Genomic DNA, 15,230 nt, shown 5'->3' on the forward strand with positions numbered 1-15,230 from the left:
GAGCTCCTATACCCTAAAATTCTTTTAAATAGTTTAAACATATTTAAATAGTAATTCTTGACAAATAAATCTTGGAAGCATGCCCGTAGTGAAGCAAGCATCTCTTAGGGACGCTCATACCTTCTTTCTTTTCTGCTACTTTCTGCCACTGCCCCCCTCCCCTTTTCCTCTTTCTTAACTCTATTCCAAATGGCTATCTTACTTTCCAGTGTAAACTGCTTTTTCTGTTCACTTTTATTTTTATCTTGACATCTGTCTTTTCTGTCTGCTATTCCTAAGCTACCCAGTTCATCTGTCCTCTGGAACTCTGCTTTCATCCATCTCTTTAATTTCTTTTTTTTTTTTTCCCTTCCCTTCTGTCAATAAGAAAGGACTCAATTATCTTAAAAAATAGACAAACCACCACCACCAATAACAACAGCTACCTCAGCTGATCATGCTGTCCTAGCTCCTGTCTTATTTCTTTTCTTCTCTTCACCATGACTGGTTTTAGTGGTTTGTACCTGTGGTTATTAGCACCTTTTACCTTGGTCCTGTCACCACCCATTCTTTCCTTATCTCCTTATCCTCACAGGGCAGTCCATTTCATCGTTGATCTCCCAGCTGTTAGAAGGCCCTTTTTTATAGTAAGCCCTGCACCCTGAAGCTTGCTCCTGTTGGCCGTAATGATGTCCCCCGGGAATGCGGAGAATATCACGTTCACATTCCCGTATGGCAGCCCTGACCGTCCTTTCCCCCACAGTCTTCTTTCATGCAACATCAAAGTCCTGGATCTTTTCCTCACTCTTCAGTAACATAATTCTGAGTTATTTTCCAACCCTGTGTAGGTTTCTTGGTGTGTAAATAACAATCTATATGATCTTATTCAAATCAGTACTGAGGTACTATTATTATTTTTACAATCGAGAAAATATCGCTTGTCTAGAACTTCTAGTTTTATTTCATTTTATCAGTGACTGTGTGTAGCATCCAAAGGAATAATACCAGGTTTATTCTGACCCATCCTATCCCTTTGTTTTGATGGTTTTTAGGTATTATCCTACGTCCTGTTCTTGTGATCAAAGGAATTACCAAAGTATTCTTTAAGTATGCAGCTATATATGAATAAGCTGTGTAGCTGGTTTTTTGAACCAAGATTCAGGCATTCCATTTATTTCTACTCAGTTTTTAGTGTATTAGTTTCAGTTCACCAAACTCATCTGCTCAGTTGTCTTTAGATCACAAGTCTGCATTCCAGGTAACCTCAGGTCATTAGCATCCTAGCATACTGTGTATGTTTCCCTTCAAATCCTTGGCAAGATTAAAGAAGTTACGATATCTCATTTTTCAAAGAGTGTTAACACCCATCATCTTATGTTTTGGAATAGACTCCTTTGGAAAGGTATTCAGCTCACCTAATGCCCTGCTCCCAGTCATGTGAGGTGAGGTGAGGTGAGGTGAGGTGAGGTGAGGTGGGGTGAGGTGGTGTGAGATGAGGTGAGGTGAGGTGGGGTGAGGTGAGGTGAGATGAGGTGAGGTGAGGTGGGGGTGAGATGAGGTGAGGTGGGGTGAGGTGGTGTGAGATGAGGTGAGGTGGTGTGAGATGAGGTGAGGTGAGGTGGGGTGAGGTGAGGTGAGGTGGTGTGAGATGAGATGAGGTGAGGTGAGGTGGGGTGAGGTGGTGTGAGATGAGGTGAGGTGAGGTGAGATGAGGTGAGGTGAGGTGAGGTGAGGTGAGGTGGGGTGAGGTGGTATGAGATGAGGTGAGGTGGTGTGAGATGAGATGAGGTGAGGTGAGGTGGGGTGAGGTGGTGTGAGATGAGGTGAGGTGGTGTGAGATGAGGTGAGGTGAGGTGAGGTGAGATGAGGTGAGGTGAGGTGAGGTGGGGTGAGGTGGTATGAGATGAGGTGAGGTGGTGTGAGGTGAGGTGAGGTGAGGTGTGGTGAGGTGGTGTGAGATTAGATGAGGTGAGGTGAGGTGGGGTGAGGTGGTATGAGATGAGGTGAGGTGAGGTGAGGTGAGGTGAGATGAGGTGAGGTGAGGTGGTGTGAGGTGAGGTGAGGTGAGTGAGTGAGGTGAGGTGAGGTGGGTGAGATGAGGTGAGGTGGGGTGAGGTGAGGTAAGGTGAAGTGAGGTGAGGTGGTGTGAGGTGAGGTGAGGTGGTGTGAGATGAGGTGAGGTGGGGTGAGGTGAGGTGAGGTGAGGTGGTGTGAGGTGAGGTGAGGTGAGATGAGGTGAGGTGAGGTGAGGTGGTGTGAGATGAGGTGAGGTGGTGTGAGATGAGGTGAGGTGAGGTGAGGTGAGATGAGGTGAGGTGGGGTGAGATGAGGTGAGGTGAGGTGAGGTGGGGTGAGGTGGTGTGAGATGAGATGAGGTGAGGTGAGGTGAGGTGAGATGAGGTGAGGTGGTGTGAGATGAGGTGAGGTGGGGTGAGGTGAGGTGAGGTGGTGTGAGATGAGATGAGGTGAGGTGAGGTGGGGTGAGGTGGTGTGAGATGAGGTGAGTGAGGTGAGATGAGGTGGTGAGGTGAGGTGAGGTGGGGTGAGGTGGTATGAGATGAGGTGAGGTGGTGTGAGATGAGATGAGGTGAGGTGAGGTGGGTGAGGTGGTGTGAGATGAGGTGAGGTGGTGTGAGATGAGGTGAGGTGAGGTGAGATGAGGTGAGGTGAGGTGGGTGAGGTGGTATGTGATGAGGTGAGGTGGTGTGAGGTGAGGTGAGGTGAGGTGAGTGGTGTGAGGTGAGGTGAGGTGAGGTGAGGTGAGGTGGGGTGAGGGTGGGTGAGTGAGGTGAGGTGAGGTGAGATGAGGTGAGGTGAGGTGAGGTGGGGTGAGGTGGTATGAGATGAGGTGAGGTGGTGTGAGTTGAGTGAGGTGAGGTGAGGGTGGGTGAGGTGGTGTGAGTTGGGTGAGGTGGTGGGTGATTGAGGTGAGGTGGTGAGTTGAGGTGAGGTGAGGTGAGGTGGGGTGAGGTGGTATGAGGGTGAGGTGGTGGTGTGGTGAGGGTGAGGTGGTGTGTGGTGTGAGGTGGGGAGGTGTGGTGAGGTGGGGTGAGATGAGGTGAGGTGGTGTGAGATGAGGTGAGGTGAGGTGAGATGAGGTGAGGTGAGGTGGGGTGAGGTGTGGTGAGGTGAGGTGGGTGAGATGAGTGAGGTGAGGTGAGGTGGGGTGAGGTGGGTTGAGATGAGGGTGTGGTGGTGTGAGATGAGGTGAGGTGTGTGGGTGGGGGGTGTGAGTGGGTGAGGTGGTGTGTGATGAGGTGAGGTGGGTGAGATGAGGTGAGGTGTGGTGTGGGTGAGGTGGAGGGTGTGGGTGGTGGTGTGAGGTGTGTGGGGTGGTGTGGTGAGGGTGGTGGGTGGTGTGGGTGTGGTGTGGTGGTTGGTGGTGTGGGTGAGGTGGGTGAGGTGGGTGTGGTGTGGGTGGTGTGGGGTGGGTGGTGTTGTGGGGTGGGGTGGTGGTGGGGTGAGGTGGGGTGTGGTGGGGTGGGTGGGTGGGGTGGGGTGGGTGTGGTGGGGGTGGGGTGGGGTGTGGTGGTGTGAGGTGGGTGGGGGGGGTGTGTGTGGTGGGTGGTGGGGTGTGGTGGGGTGGGAGGGGTGTGGTGTGGTGGGGTGAGGTGGTGTGGTGAGGGTGGGTGGGTGAGGTGGGGTGGTGGGTGTGGGTGGTGTGGTGGTGGTGTGAGGTGGTGGGAGGTGTGGTGAGGTGGGGTGAGGTGAGGTGGGGTGGGTGAGGTGAGGTGGTGTGGTGGTGGTGGGGTGGGTGGGGTGGGTGTGTGAGGTGGGGTGGGTGAGGTGTGGTTGAGGTGTGTGGGTGGGTGTGGTGAGGGTGGGGGTGGGTGGGTGTGGTGGGTGTGTGTGTGTGTGGTGGTGGTGTGGTGGGGTGGTGGTGGTGGTGAGATGTGGTGGTGGGTGTGGTGAGGTGGTGGTGAGGTGAGGTGAGGTGGGTGTGGGTGGTGTGTTGTGAGGTGAGGTGGTGTGGTGTGGTGAGGTGGGGTGAGGTGGGGTGGTGGTGTGGTGGGTGAGGTGAGGTGGTGGGTGTGGGGGTGAGGTGAGGGTTGAGGTGAGGTGGGGGGTGGGGGTGGTGAGGTGGTGTGAGGTGGGTGAGGTGAGGGTGGGGTGTGGGGGTGAGGTGGGGTGAGGTGAGGTGAGGTGGGGGTGGGGTGGTGTGAGGTGAGGTGAGGTGGGTGTGTGAGGTGAGGTGTGAGGTGAGGTGAGGTGGGTGGGTGTGTGGTGGGTGAGGTGGGTGTGTGTGAGGTGGGGTGGTGTGGGTGGGTGAGGTGGGTGGTGAGGTGAGGTGGGTGAGGTGGGTGAGGTGGTGTGGGTGGGGTGGGTGAGGTGGGGTGAGGTGGTGTGAGGTGAGGTGAGGGTGGGTGAGGTGAGGTGGGTGTGGGTGGGGTGAGGTGAGGTGTGGTGGGGGGGGTGAGGTGAGGTGAGGTGAGGTGAGGTGGGTGGTGAGGTGGGTGAGGTGAGTGTGGTGAGGTGTGGTGGGGTGTGAGGTGGTGTGTGAGGTGAGGTGAGGTGGGTGGTGTGGTGTGTGAGGTGGTGGTGAGGTGTGGTGAGGTGGTGGTGAGATGAGGTGAGGTGTGGTGAGGTGGGTGGGGTGAGGTGGTGTGTGGATGGGTGAGGTGGTGGTGTGGTGGGGTGAGGTGAGGTGGATGTGAGGTGGGTGTGTGAGGTGAGGTGGGGGTGAGATGAGGTGAGGTGGTGTGGATGAGGTGAGGTGAGGTGGGTGAGGTGAGTGTTGGTGAGGTGAGGTGTGGTGGGGTGGGGTGGTGGTGAGGTGTGTGGTGAGGTGGTGAGGTGAGGTGAGGTGTGGTGAGGTGGTGGTGAGGTGAGGTGGGTGTGGTGAGGTGTGTGAGGTGAGGTGGTGGTGAGGTGAGGTGAGGTGGTGTGGTGAGGTGAGGTGTGGTGGGTGGATGAGGTGAGTGTGGTGGGTGGGTGAGGTGGGTGGTGGTGGTGAGGTGAGGTGAGGTGGGTGGTGAGGTGGTGTGAGGTGAGGTGAGGTGAGGTGGGAGGTGAGGTGGTGGGTGAGGTGAGGTGGGTGGTGAGGTGAGGTGGGGTGGTGGTGTGTGGTGAGGGGTGAGGTGAGGTGGGTGAGGTGAGGTGAGGTGGTGGTGAGGTGGTGTGGTGAGGTGGAGGTGGTGGTGAGGTGAGGTGAGGTGAGGTGTGGTGAGGTGGTGAGTGAGGTGAGTGTGAGGTGGGGTGAGGTGGGGTGAGGTGAGGTGAGGTGGAGGTGAGGTGGTGAGTGAGGTGAGTGTGAGGTGAGGTGAGGTGGGTGAGGTGGAGGGTGGTTGAGTGTGAGGTGGAGTGAGGTGAGGTGAGGTGAGGTGGTGTGAGGTGAGGTGAGGTGAGGTGAGGTGAGGTGGGGTGAGATGAGGTGAGGTGAGATGAGGTGAGGTGGTGTGAGATGAGATGAGGTGAGGTGAGGTGGGGTGAGGTGGTGTGAGATGAGGTGAGGTGGTGTGAGATGAGGTGAGGTGAGGTGAGATGAGGTGAGGTGAGGTGAGGTGGGGTGAGGTGGTATGAGATGAGGTGAGGTGGTGTGAGGTGAGGTGAGGTGAGGTGAGGTGGTGTGAGGTGAGGTGAGGTGAGGTGAGGTGAGGTGGGGTGAGATGAGGTGAGGTGGTGTGAGATGAGGTGAGGTGAGGTGAGATGAGGTGAGGTGAGGTGGGGTGAGGTGAGGTGAGGTGAGGTGGTGTGAGATGAGATGAGGTGAGGTGAGGTGGGGTGAGGTGGTATGAGATGAGGTGAGGTGGTGTGAGGTGAGGTGAGGTGAGGTGAGGTGAGGTGGTGTGAGATGAGATGAGGTGAGGTGAGGTGGGGTGAGGTGGTATGAGATGAGGTGAGGTGGTGTGAGGTGAGGTGAGGTGAGGTGAGGTGGTGTGAGATGAGGTGAGGTGAGGTGAGATGAGGTGAGATGAGGTGAGGTGGGGTGAGATGAGGTGAGGTGGTGTGAGATGAGGTGAGGTGAGGTGAGATGAGGTGAGGTGAGGTGAGGTGGTGTGAGATGAGGTGAGGTGGTGTGAGATGAGGTGAGGTGAGGTGAGATGAGGTGAGGTGGGGTGAGGTGAGGTGAGGTGGGGTGAGGTGAGGTGAGGTGGTGTGAGATGAGGTGAGGTGAGGTGGTGTGAGATGAGGTGAGGTGGTGTGAGATGAGATGAGGTGAGGTGAGGTGGTGTGAGATGAGGTGAGGTGGGGTGAGGTGAGGTGAGGTGAGGTGGTGTGAGGTGAGGTGAGGTGAGGTGAGGTGAGGTGGGGTGAGATGAGGTGAGGTGGTGTGAGATGAGGTGAGGTGAGGTGAGATGAGGTGAGGTGAGGTGGGGTGAGGTGAGGTGAGGTGAGGTGGTGTGAGATGAGATGAGGTGAGGTGAGGTGGGGTGAGGTGGTATGAGATGAGGTGAGGTGGTGTGAGGTGAGGTGAGGTGAGGTGAGGTGAGGTGGTGTGAGATGAGATGAGGTGAGGTGAGGTGGGGTGAGGTGGTATGAGATGAGGTGAGGTGGTGTGAGGTGAGGTGAGGTGAGGTGAGGTGGTGTGAGATGAGGTGAGGTGAGGTGAGATGAGGTGAGATGAGGTGAGGTGGGGTGAGATGAGGTGAGGTGGTGTGAGATGAGGTGAGGTGAGGTGAGATGAGGTGAGGTGAGGTGAGGTGGTGTGAGATGAGGTGAGGTGGGGTGAGGTGAGGTAAGGTGAAGTGAGGTGAGGTGGTGTGAGGTGAGGTGAGGTGAGGTGAGGTGGTGTGAGATGAGATGAGGTGAGGTGAGGTGGTGTGAGATGAGGTGAGGTGGGGTGAGGTGAGGTGAGGTGGGGTGAGGTGAGGTGAGGTGAGGTGAGGTGAGGTGGTGTGAGATGAGGTGAGGTGGGGTGAGGTGAGGTAAGGTGAAGTGAGGTGAGGTGGTGTGAGATGAGGTGAGGTGAGGTGGGGTGAGGTGAGGTGAGGTGAGGTGAGGTGGTGTGAGATGAGGTGAGGTGGGGTGAGGTGAGGTGAAGTGAGGTGAGGTGGTGTGAGGTGAGGTGAGGTGAGGTGAGCTGAGGTGGTGTGAGATGAGATGAGGTGAGGTGAGGTGGTGTGAGATGAGGTGAGGTGAGGTGGTGTGAGATGAGGTGAGGTGAGGTGAGGTGGTGTGAGATGAGGTGAGGTGGGGTGAGGTGAGGTAAGGTGAAGTGAGGTGAGGTGGTGTGAGGTGAGGTGAGGTGGTGTGAGATGAGGTGAGGTGGGGTGAGGTGAGGTAAGGTGAAGTGAGGTGAGGTGAGGTGGTGTGAGATGAGGTGAGGTGGGGTGAGGTGAGGTAAGGTGAGGTGAGGTGAGGTGGTGTGAGGTGAGGTGAGGTGAGGTGAGATGAGGTGAGGTGAGGTGAGGTGGTGTGAGATGAGGTGAGGTGGTGTGAGATGAGGTGAGGTGAGGTGAGATGAGGTGAGGTGGGGTGGGGTGAGGTGAGGTGAGGTGGTGTGAGGTGAGGTGAGGTGGTGTGAGATGAGGTGAGGTGGGGTGAGGTGAGGTGGTGTGAGGTGAGTTGGGGTGAGGTGAGGTGAGGTGAAGTGAGGTGAGGTGGTGTGAGATGAGGTGAGGTGAGGTGGGGTGAGGTGAGGTGAGGTGAGGTGAGGTGGTGTGAGGTGAGGTAAGGTGAAGTGAGGTGAGTTGGTGTGAGATGAGGTGAGGTGAGGTGGGGTGAGGTGAGGTGAGGTGAGGTGAGGTGGTGTGAGATGAGGTGAGGTGGGGTGAGGTGAGGTAAGGTGAAGTGAGGTGAGGTGGTGTGAGGTGAGGTGAGATGAGGTGAAGTGAGGTGAGGTGGTGTGAGGTGAGGTGAGGTGAGATGAGGTGAGGTGAGGTGGGGTGAGGTGAGGTAAGGTGAAGTGAGGTGAGGTGGTGTGAGGTGAGGTGAGGTGAGGTGGGGTGAGTTGAGGTCAGATAAGGTGAGGTGAGGTGAGCTGAGATGAGGTGAGGTGAGGTGGGGTGAGGTGAGGTGAGATAAGGTGAGGTGAGGTGGGGTGAGGTGAGGTGAGATAAGGTGAGGTGAGGTGGGGTGAGGTGAGGTGAGGTGGTATGAGATGAGGTGAGGTGAGGTGGGGTGAGATGAGGTGAGGTGAGGTGAAGTGAGGTGAGGTGAGGTGAGATGAGGTGAGGTTGTGTGTCCTTGCAGTTTGATTAAGAAGCTCTTCCAGGGCACCCCTCCTGGTAATTCTTCAGTTGCTCTCAGACCTCTACGCCTTCACCATTTTCTTTAGCCTCCTATCTGCTCAGCCATGACCCACAGGTTTCTGTAAAGAGGAAGTCAAGGATATAACCATCCTGCATCAGCCATTAGGGTCCATGACCACCATGAAAATGTGTCTGTTCTAACACACACACAAAAAAAAATCAGGAGAAGATGAGAATCAGAATGAATATGGATGAATGAAAGAATCGATGATTAAAAGATTGGCCACTTATTTGGAGGTACTTGTTTGAACTAAGAATTAAACAAATCTCTGATTTCCAGACTCTCTTCCACACCTTCCCCTCAGTAAGGGGGAGGGGAAAATCCATTCTCGGCAAAGGTGACCCAGTGATATCTTGTTTAGCCTCCATTGTATCTGTTACTCTTCCAGGAACCTACTGCCAGCAGAGAGAGGTGGAGGCCATCATGGAAGGCGACGAGGACGACAGAGGCTGCTGCTGCTGCAGACCAGGTCACCTGCCCCACCTGTTGTCCTGCAACGCCGCCTTCCACCTCCGCTGGCTCACCTGGGAGATCACGCGGACGCAGTACATCCTGGAGGGCTACAGCATCATGGACAACAACGCGGCCACCATGCTGCAGGTGTTTGACCTCCGAAGGATCCTCATCCGCTACTACATCAAGGTATTGCTCTGAGTAACAATGCTGGGCTGGCTCAAGAAGCTTCTGGAAAGCTTTGTAAAGAGATTCAGATGCTTCTCCTTAGCTTCTGAATCAGAGGCCAAGCTTGGTCTTGGAACCACTGGTTTCTTGGGAAAAAACTAGAGGGTTTTGGGTTGGCCTGAGGATCAGGCCTCGAGTCATATTCTACGCCTGAGCACTAATAGGCAGTCTGAACAAGAAGTTCATACTGTAGAGCACGGGGAACTATATTCAATATCTTACAGTAACTTATGGTGAAAGAGAATGTGAAAACGAATATATGTATGTTCATGGATGACTGAAGCACTGTGCTGTACACCAGAAATTGACACAACATTGTAAACTGACTGTACTTCACTTAAAAAAAAATATATATATATATATATATATATACATATAAAATGAAAAACACAAATAAGCAGTCTGTTTTCTGACCTAGGCCTGTTTCTTCACTTTTAACAGAGTGACTTGCATGTAATGATGGGCTGATGAATGGGAAATCCTGGAAATGTGACCGAGCCTCAGTATTTATGAGTTACAAGGATCCATTTAGAGGTTCTGCAAATTTCCACTTTTTAGAAGGAGAATTCATTTTTTTTTAAGCTCGTGGTAAAAACACAAGGATAGCACTAAATGGGCCCATCGGGATTAGCTACGACAGTCTTTTCCCCTCACTCACATGGGCGCTAATAACGTTTTCCCAGGAGCTCGGTACCTCCGTCTGCTCAGCCTGTATTCAACCTCAGAAAATGTGTTGGTTTAGAATCAGCCTCCTGGAGGACAAGGGAGATGTGACTAAGGATGCAGAGGGAAAATAGCGGTGAAAGTGTGTTCTAAGGGGGAGGGACAGGCAAGGGCCACTGTGCCTGTGGATTCGTGGTTACTCCTCTTCTGAGCGAGTCCTTTGTGTAGTGGGAATCCTGGAAAGTCTTCGGAGGGGTCCGCATTTTAACGCCATTCAAAATGAGGAAGCTCATCTCTCTGAGACCCCGAACACCCTGCCAGCTGAGGCTGACACACGTGGTCCAGCAGAAATCAGGAAATACAAAATTAAAAGATAACATGGATGCCTATGATTTTGGGGAGTTTCAATCAACTAAAATGAGGATGTTTAGAAATTTGGAATAACTCCTCTGGGGAGCCCCAGCATCTGCAGCAATAGCTCCTACATTCTTCAGGAACTAGAAGACACACTGTGACAGTCCGGTGAAAGGCTGCTGGTTATTACCCCTCAGGGTGACTGCAACAAGAAACGTTTGTGGGACTCTGTGGCAGAATATTTTTTTAAACTGAAGATTGTTGATTTACAATGTTGTGTTAGTTTCTAGTGTACAGGCTTAGGTTATTCATTTATATATATATTCTTTTTCATTATAGGTTATTACAAGATAGTGAATACAGTTCCCTGTGCTCTACAGTAGGACCTTGTTGTTTATCTCTTTTATATATAGTAGTTTTTATTTGCTAATCTTATTTATCCCTCTCCCCTATCCCCTTTGGTAACCATAAGTTTGTTTTCTATGTCAGTGAGTCTCTTTCTGTTTCATAAATAAGTTCATTTGTGTCATTTTTTAAATTCCACATATAAGTGATATCATATGATATTTGTCTTTCTCTGTCTGACTTACTTCACTTAGTATGATTATCTCTGGGTCGATCCACGTTGCTGCAAATGGCATTATGTTATTATTTTTGTGGCTGAGTAATATTCCGTTGTATAAATATACCACATCTTCTTTATCCAGTCATCTGTCTATGGACACTCAGGTTGCTCCCATGTCTTGGCTGTTGTAAGTAGTGCTGTTGTTAACATTGGGGTGTGTGTATCTTTTCAAATTAAAGTTTCCTCCAGATACACGTGTGGCAAATTTTTAAAACAGATTTAGTGGTTCACGTTCACTACTTCCACGTGTGCTAGAGGGATGCAAAACTTTATACCCAAATCTCACACAAAACTATAAATGCTTTGGTCAACAGGACACAAATTGGGGAAGATTTGGGCAGCCAGTCAGGAAGTTGTGGTCTTGCACCTAACAACGCCATCGTTTGCTCCCTCAGCCATTATATCTGAGACCGTAAGAAGTTTTTCATACACAGAGTCAGCTCTCAGCAAACTCAGTGTATCACGTGGTTTTAGACTTGGCAGCGGGTCGTGAAATCCCAGTGGCACACACGCTGTGTGTTTCTCTTGCACGTAAATGAAGCTCTGCTCCAGGAAGTCCTCAGGGACCCGGTTCCTCCCAACTCCCAGCTCCATCATTTGAAGCGTCTCCCCCATCTTAAGCACTAGGCTTAAATGGGTGGAGGAAAGGACGCAGAAAATGAAGACCAAAGGCGTGCCCTGGCTCTTCCTTAAGAAGCTTCCTGAAGGTTGCCACAGGGTGCTCCTGGCTGTCTCCCTTCAGCCAGAAGGTTGTCATATGCCAGCTTTGAGTGGGTCTGGAAAGTGTATTCTGGGCAGCCAGGAACCCAAGTAGAAATTGTCTGTTTATGGAAGAAGAAGCCAACAGATGTGAAATGACTACCAGTTGTCTCTGGTGCTCCCTCGAAAAAGGGGAGAGTGGACCTCGAGCATCTGCTCTGCTTCCTCAATGGCAAGAGGATGAGGTCACTACAGGAAGACCAGATCCAGGGTTGACGGCAGCCAGGCCAGGGCTGGCGGGCCCCTGAAGCCGGTGGCCAGGAGCTTGCCCCGAGGGGACATCTGGGGACAGCAGTGTGGGTCTAGACGGGCCAGATGGATGAGCCCTGGAGCCATATGTCTCCTTGTTGCCTCAAGAAGCAGGGAGACTGTCTGCCATCCAGAGCCCTGCACTGTTATTTCTGCCTGTGCTCTCCCCTCCCCCACCCCGTGCGTGGCTGCATCCTGGTCCCCCAGCGCTCTGGGCCGGCATCCGCCTCACCTGTCTCTGAAGCCTCTTCTACTTCCCCTCTGACAGCTCCCTCCGCTCAGGGGCCACGCACACCTGATGTTCTTTGGGTCCCCAGTCCTCAGTGTGGTAACTGGCATGCAGAGTTACCTACATCTTTTTGGATGAACGAGGCTTCCGGGTCACGTGGAATCCAGCGTCCGGGCTGCACAGTCTGGACGGACGAGATCCAGGTGCCCCAGGCATTAGTGGCGAGGCTGGACTTGGACACTGAGCCACGTTGCTGTGAATCCGGAGCTCCCCGCATGCGGCCTTTCTGCGGGCCAGACGTGTGGACAGAGTGGGCCGCACAGGCTGGGGCCCGCAGGTCGCCGTGAGGGGGCGGGACAGGAGAGAAAAGGGCTGCAGTGCCCTCTCTGGGTCTCCTTGCGTGGCTTTTCCAGAGTCCTGGGGGAGCACCAGGCCGGGACCCGATTTTTGACGCTCCCTCCCTTGGACTGGTAACTGATATTCACGTCCCTCCTCTCCTCACTCCTGGAGGCCCGCCTCCTGATTCCCTGTGCATTTTCTAAAATGACAGTTTGCGATCTGACAAACAGATCCAGGATAACGTGCAAATGGCAGAAAGCTGAGGGAGGCCCCCCAGAACCCACCAGGTAATAGCTGGCTTGTGGGGAGACAGGGCTCTTGACTCTGAGGTTGGTGACACAACATGAGCAGGAAAGGCCCGCAGTGCGATGGTTTCTGACCTAGAGGGGCGACTCAGAGCCAGGAGCAGACCTGCAGCATCCGGGTCCCCCGGCGAGCCAGATAATTACAGATCGCCATGTCCTACCCAGAAATTCCGATTCTGCGGACCTGGGGAGTGCCCCCCGAGTACCTGTATTTTCAAATAAGTTTTTTAAGTGATTTGATATGCAACTAGGCTTGGGAACCACTATGGACATTTGCGGTCAATAGAAACAGAATTTCTGTTACTCTACATCAGTGCTGGGGAGAGGCTGAGATTCAGGGGCAGATGGGGTCTCGGGGTACCTCCCGGTAACTCTCATCAGCACCAACAAGACCGTTCACGCGAAGCTCCTCTAAGCATCGCCCTCCGTGCTTCCTTGCCCTTCAGGGACGGGCACCTCGGAACTTGTCCTCATCCCCCTGGTGTAGTTAGTTAAGGGGAATTTCAGGAGTGCTGAGTGGCTCTTAGAACAGAAGAAACACAGGTTTTTCTGTACAGCACAGGGAATTATATCAATATCTTGTAGTAACCTATGATGAAAAGAACATGAAAACGAATATATGTATGTATATGTATGACTCAAACATTATGCTGCACACCAGAAACTGGCACATTGTCAACTGACTATGCCTCACTTAAAAAAATAAAAGAACAGAAGAAACAGTATTTTAGGGTCAAAACAAACAAATATTGTCTTTTTGGCCTTGGTTACTTGGTGAACAAAATTGCTTCTATGGCTCTGACTTGCTTCAAGTTTCAGGAATTCGGTTTTCTTTTTTTTTTTTTAATTCATTTTTAGCAGACAGAAAGAAAATCTTGGAGTAATTCCTTTATATAAAAGGACTTTTTTAAAGTCTCCTAATAAACTGGGTCAGTTCTCCCCACCTTCCATGAATATATTTAAAATCATTTCCTTCCTGACGACTTGAGGTTCTCCCTGGTGCCTCCTCCACCTCTCCTCCGTTTATTAGGGTTTGAAACCGTCTGAGCTGTCAAGAAATCAGCTTTCCACGAGGGTCTGGTTTCCTCGCCATCGTTTCCTGCCCGACTCTCTCAGAAAAGAAATACACTTATCACCTGCCTTGCAGGACGATTGGAGAAACACCCAGACAGGTTGTCCTGCCTGCCGGGGCCCCCCGCCTAGAATGAGCCATCTGACAGAATACGCTGATCTACAATTAAAATGAGAACCCGAGAGGATCCCTGCTGGATGAGCCAGATACGGTGAATTAATTCACCACAGGTCCTGCTTCCAACACCGATCGGATTCTCAGCAGTCAGTTCATTTCACCATCCTGACATCAGCTGTTCTCAGTGTTGGAACCGTTTCATCCAGACAGGTTCCGAAGGATTACACACCGTTCATTGATTATGTCTCCCCAGCAGAATTTCTGCCCAAATAAAGTGGCAATGGGGTACAGCTTGCAGCTAGTTCGTGGAGTTCTGTTTCCTTCTCTCGGAGCCGGTACTGATCCCCATCGCACGTGAGAATTCTGAGCATCGTTGAGCTGGGGTTATCCTCGAAAGCCAAGGCTGCAAGATTTTGCCAGAACTCGAGGAGAGAGTTCTCACCTCTGGGATTCAAAGTCCTCATTAACTTAAAAAAAAAAAAAACAAAGTCCTCATTAACTATTCTGACTTCATTGGTGGAAGGGTTATTTTCATTCTTCCCTAGAAATGAATGAAAAAGTTCAACTTCCTCTTTCGATTTTTGTTTGTTATTTCCATCTGGTACACGCGCTTAGGACATCCTGGGGAAAACTAGACCAGATGTTTGTGGGAGCCAGATGTTCAGACAGACCAGATTTCTTCTTGTCCTCGTTAATTGTCAGCTGAGAAGCCGTGCCCTTGGTCACGGCCATGCTTTCTCTTTGGCTTGTGACTTTGGACCAAACACTTAAACTACCTCCTAGAAGCTTAAGTTACCTGCCAGCTAGTAGATAATAGGACAGCCTCCAGATTCATGATGCCATTTCTTAAATATTAGATGTGCCCTCTGGCGACACAGGAGGGTCGTCTGTCTCCTGTCCCCTCACAGCTTCCTGTCTCCTCATCCCCAGCTCCAAACCTCTTCTGGGGCAGGGGCCTCAAGCTTGGGGGTGGGTAAGTCGTCAGTGCCAAACATACGAGGAGGAGGAGGAGGAGGATTTTTGCATGTGTACCACGTGCCAAGCCAGGCGCTCAGTGCCTCGGACGCATCATCTCACGTTGAACCTCAAAACAGTGATGCAAAGTGGCCATCACTAATGCCTCTGTCTGCGGCACCTCTGTTTCCAGCTTCCTTTGGCCCCTCCCTTGTTTCCTCTCTCCTTCCCTCCCTCCCTCCCTCTGTCCCTCCCTCCCTCCCTCTGTCCCTCCCTCCTTCCTTCCATTGAAGGGAATTCCTAAGGCCAGCAGCACCGCCCGGGGTCTCAGCTGTTCAGACTCCTGCAATAACCGGAAACCAGACGCCACAGCAGCCCCAGCCTTGGGGCTCTGGATTTCACTTCCCAGCCAAAAGGAAAAAGAGCAGAAGTGATGGGGGAGCCTGTCTAGAAAAAGCCCCCTTCTGCCCACTCACCCTCATAGGTTTCGGCACCTAAGCCCCGTTCACGTCCATCCCACGTGCGTTACTCTCTGTCTTCTCGCTTGGCAAGAATGTTTTGTCATCAGGGAAGGCCATCAGTGAAGGGGCTGATTCTGAGGGAGCAGGAGTCCCTGCCTCCTTGCTTCAGACGCCACCCCTGCCCCTCCTCCTCGCTCTCAATCTGCAGACAAGACGCGCGCTGTGTTCCTGGACCATCTCAGCCCCGGTG

The 15,230-nt window shown here is 52.4% G+C and overlaps 1 protein-coding gene across 6 annotated transcripts in view; it reads left to right on the forward strand.

The window, feature by feature from the left end:
* Window positions 1-15,230, forward strand: part of LOC105066695 (pecanex 2) — a 271,254-nt gene that overhangs the window by 228,394 nt on the left and 27,630 nt on the right. For all 6 annotated transcript variants that reach the window (XR_012509907.1, XM_074373145.1, XM_045514586.2 and 3 more), the window contains one exon: window positions 8,561-8,814. Coding sequence is in view for 5 of the 6 variants with exons in the window: in XM_074373145.1 (XP_074229246.1) it covers window positions 8,561-8,814 (254 nt within the window). In the remaining variant the exon portion in view is untranslated. The remainder of the gene's footprint in view (window positions 1-8,560; window positions 8,815-15,230) is intronic.

Source organism: Camelus bactrianus, chromosome 11, assembly GCF_048773025.1.
Source record: "Camelus bactrianus isolate YW-2024 breed Bactrian camel chromosome 11, ASM4877302v1, whole genome shotgun sequence".
Classification (NCBI taxonomy): Eukaryota; Metazoa; Chordata; class Mammalia; order Artiodactyla; family Camelidae; genus Camelus; species Camelus bactrianus.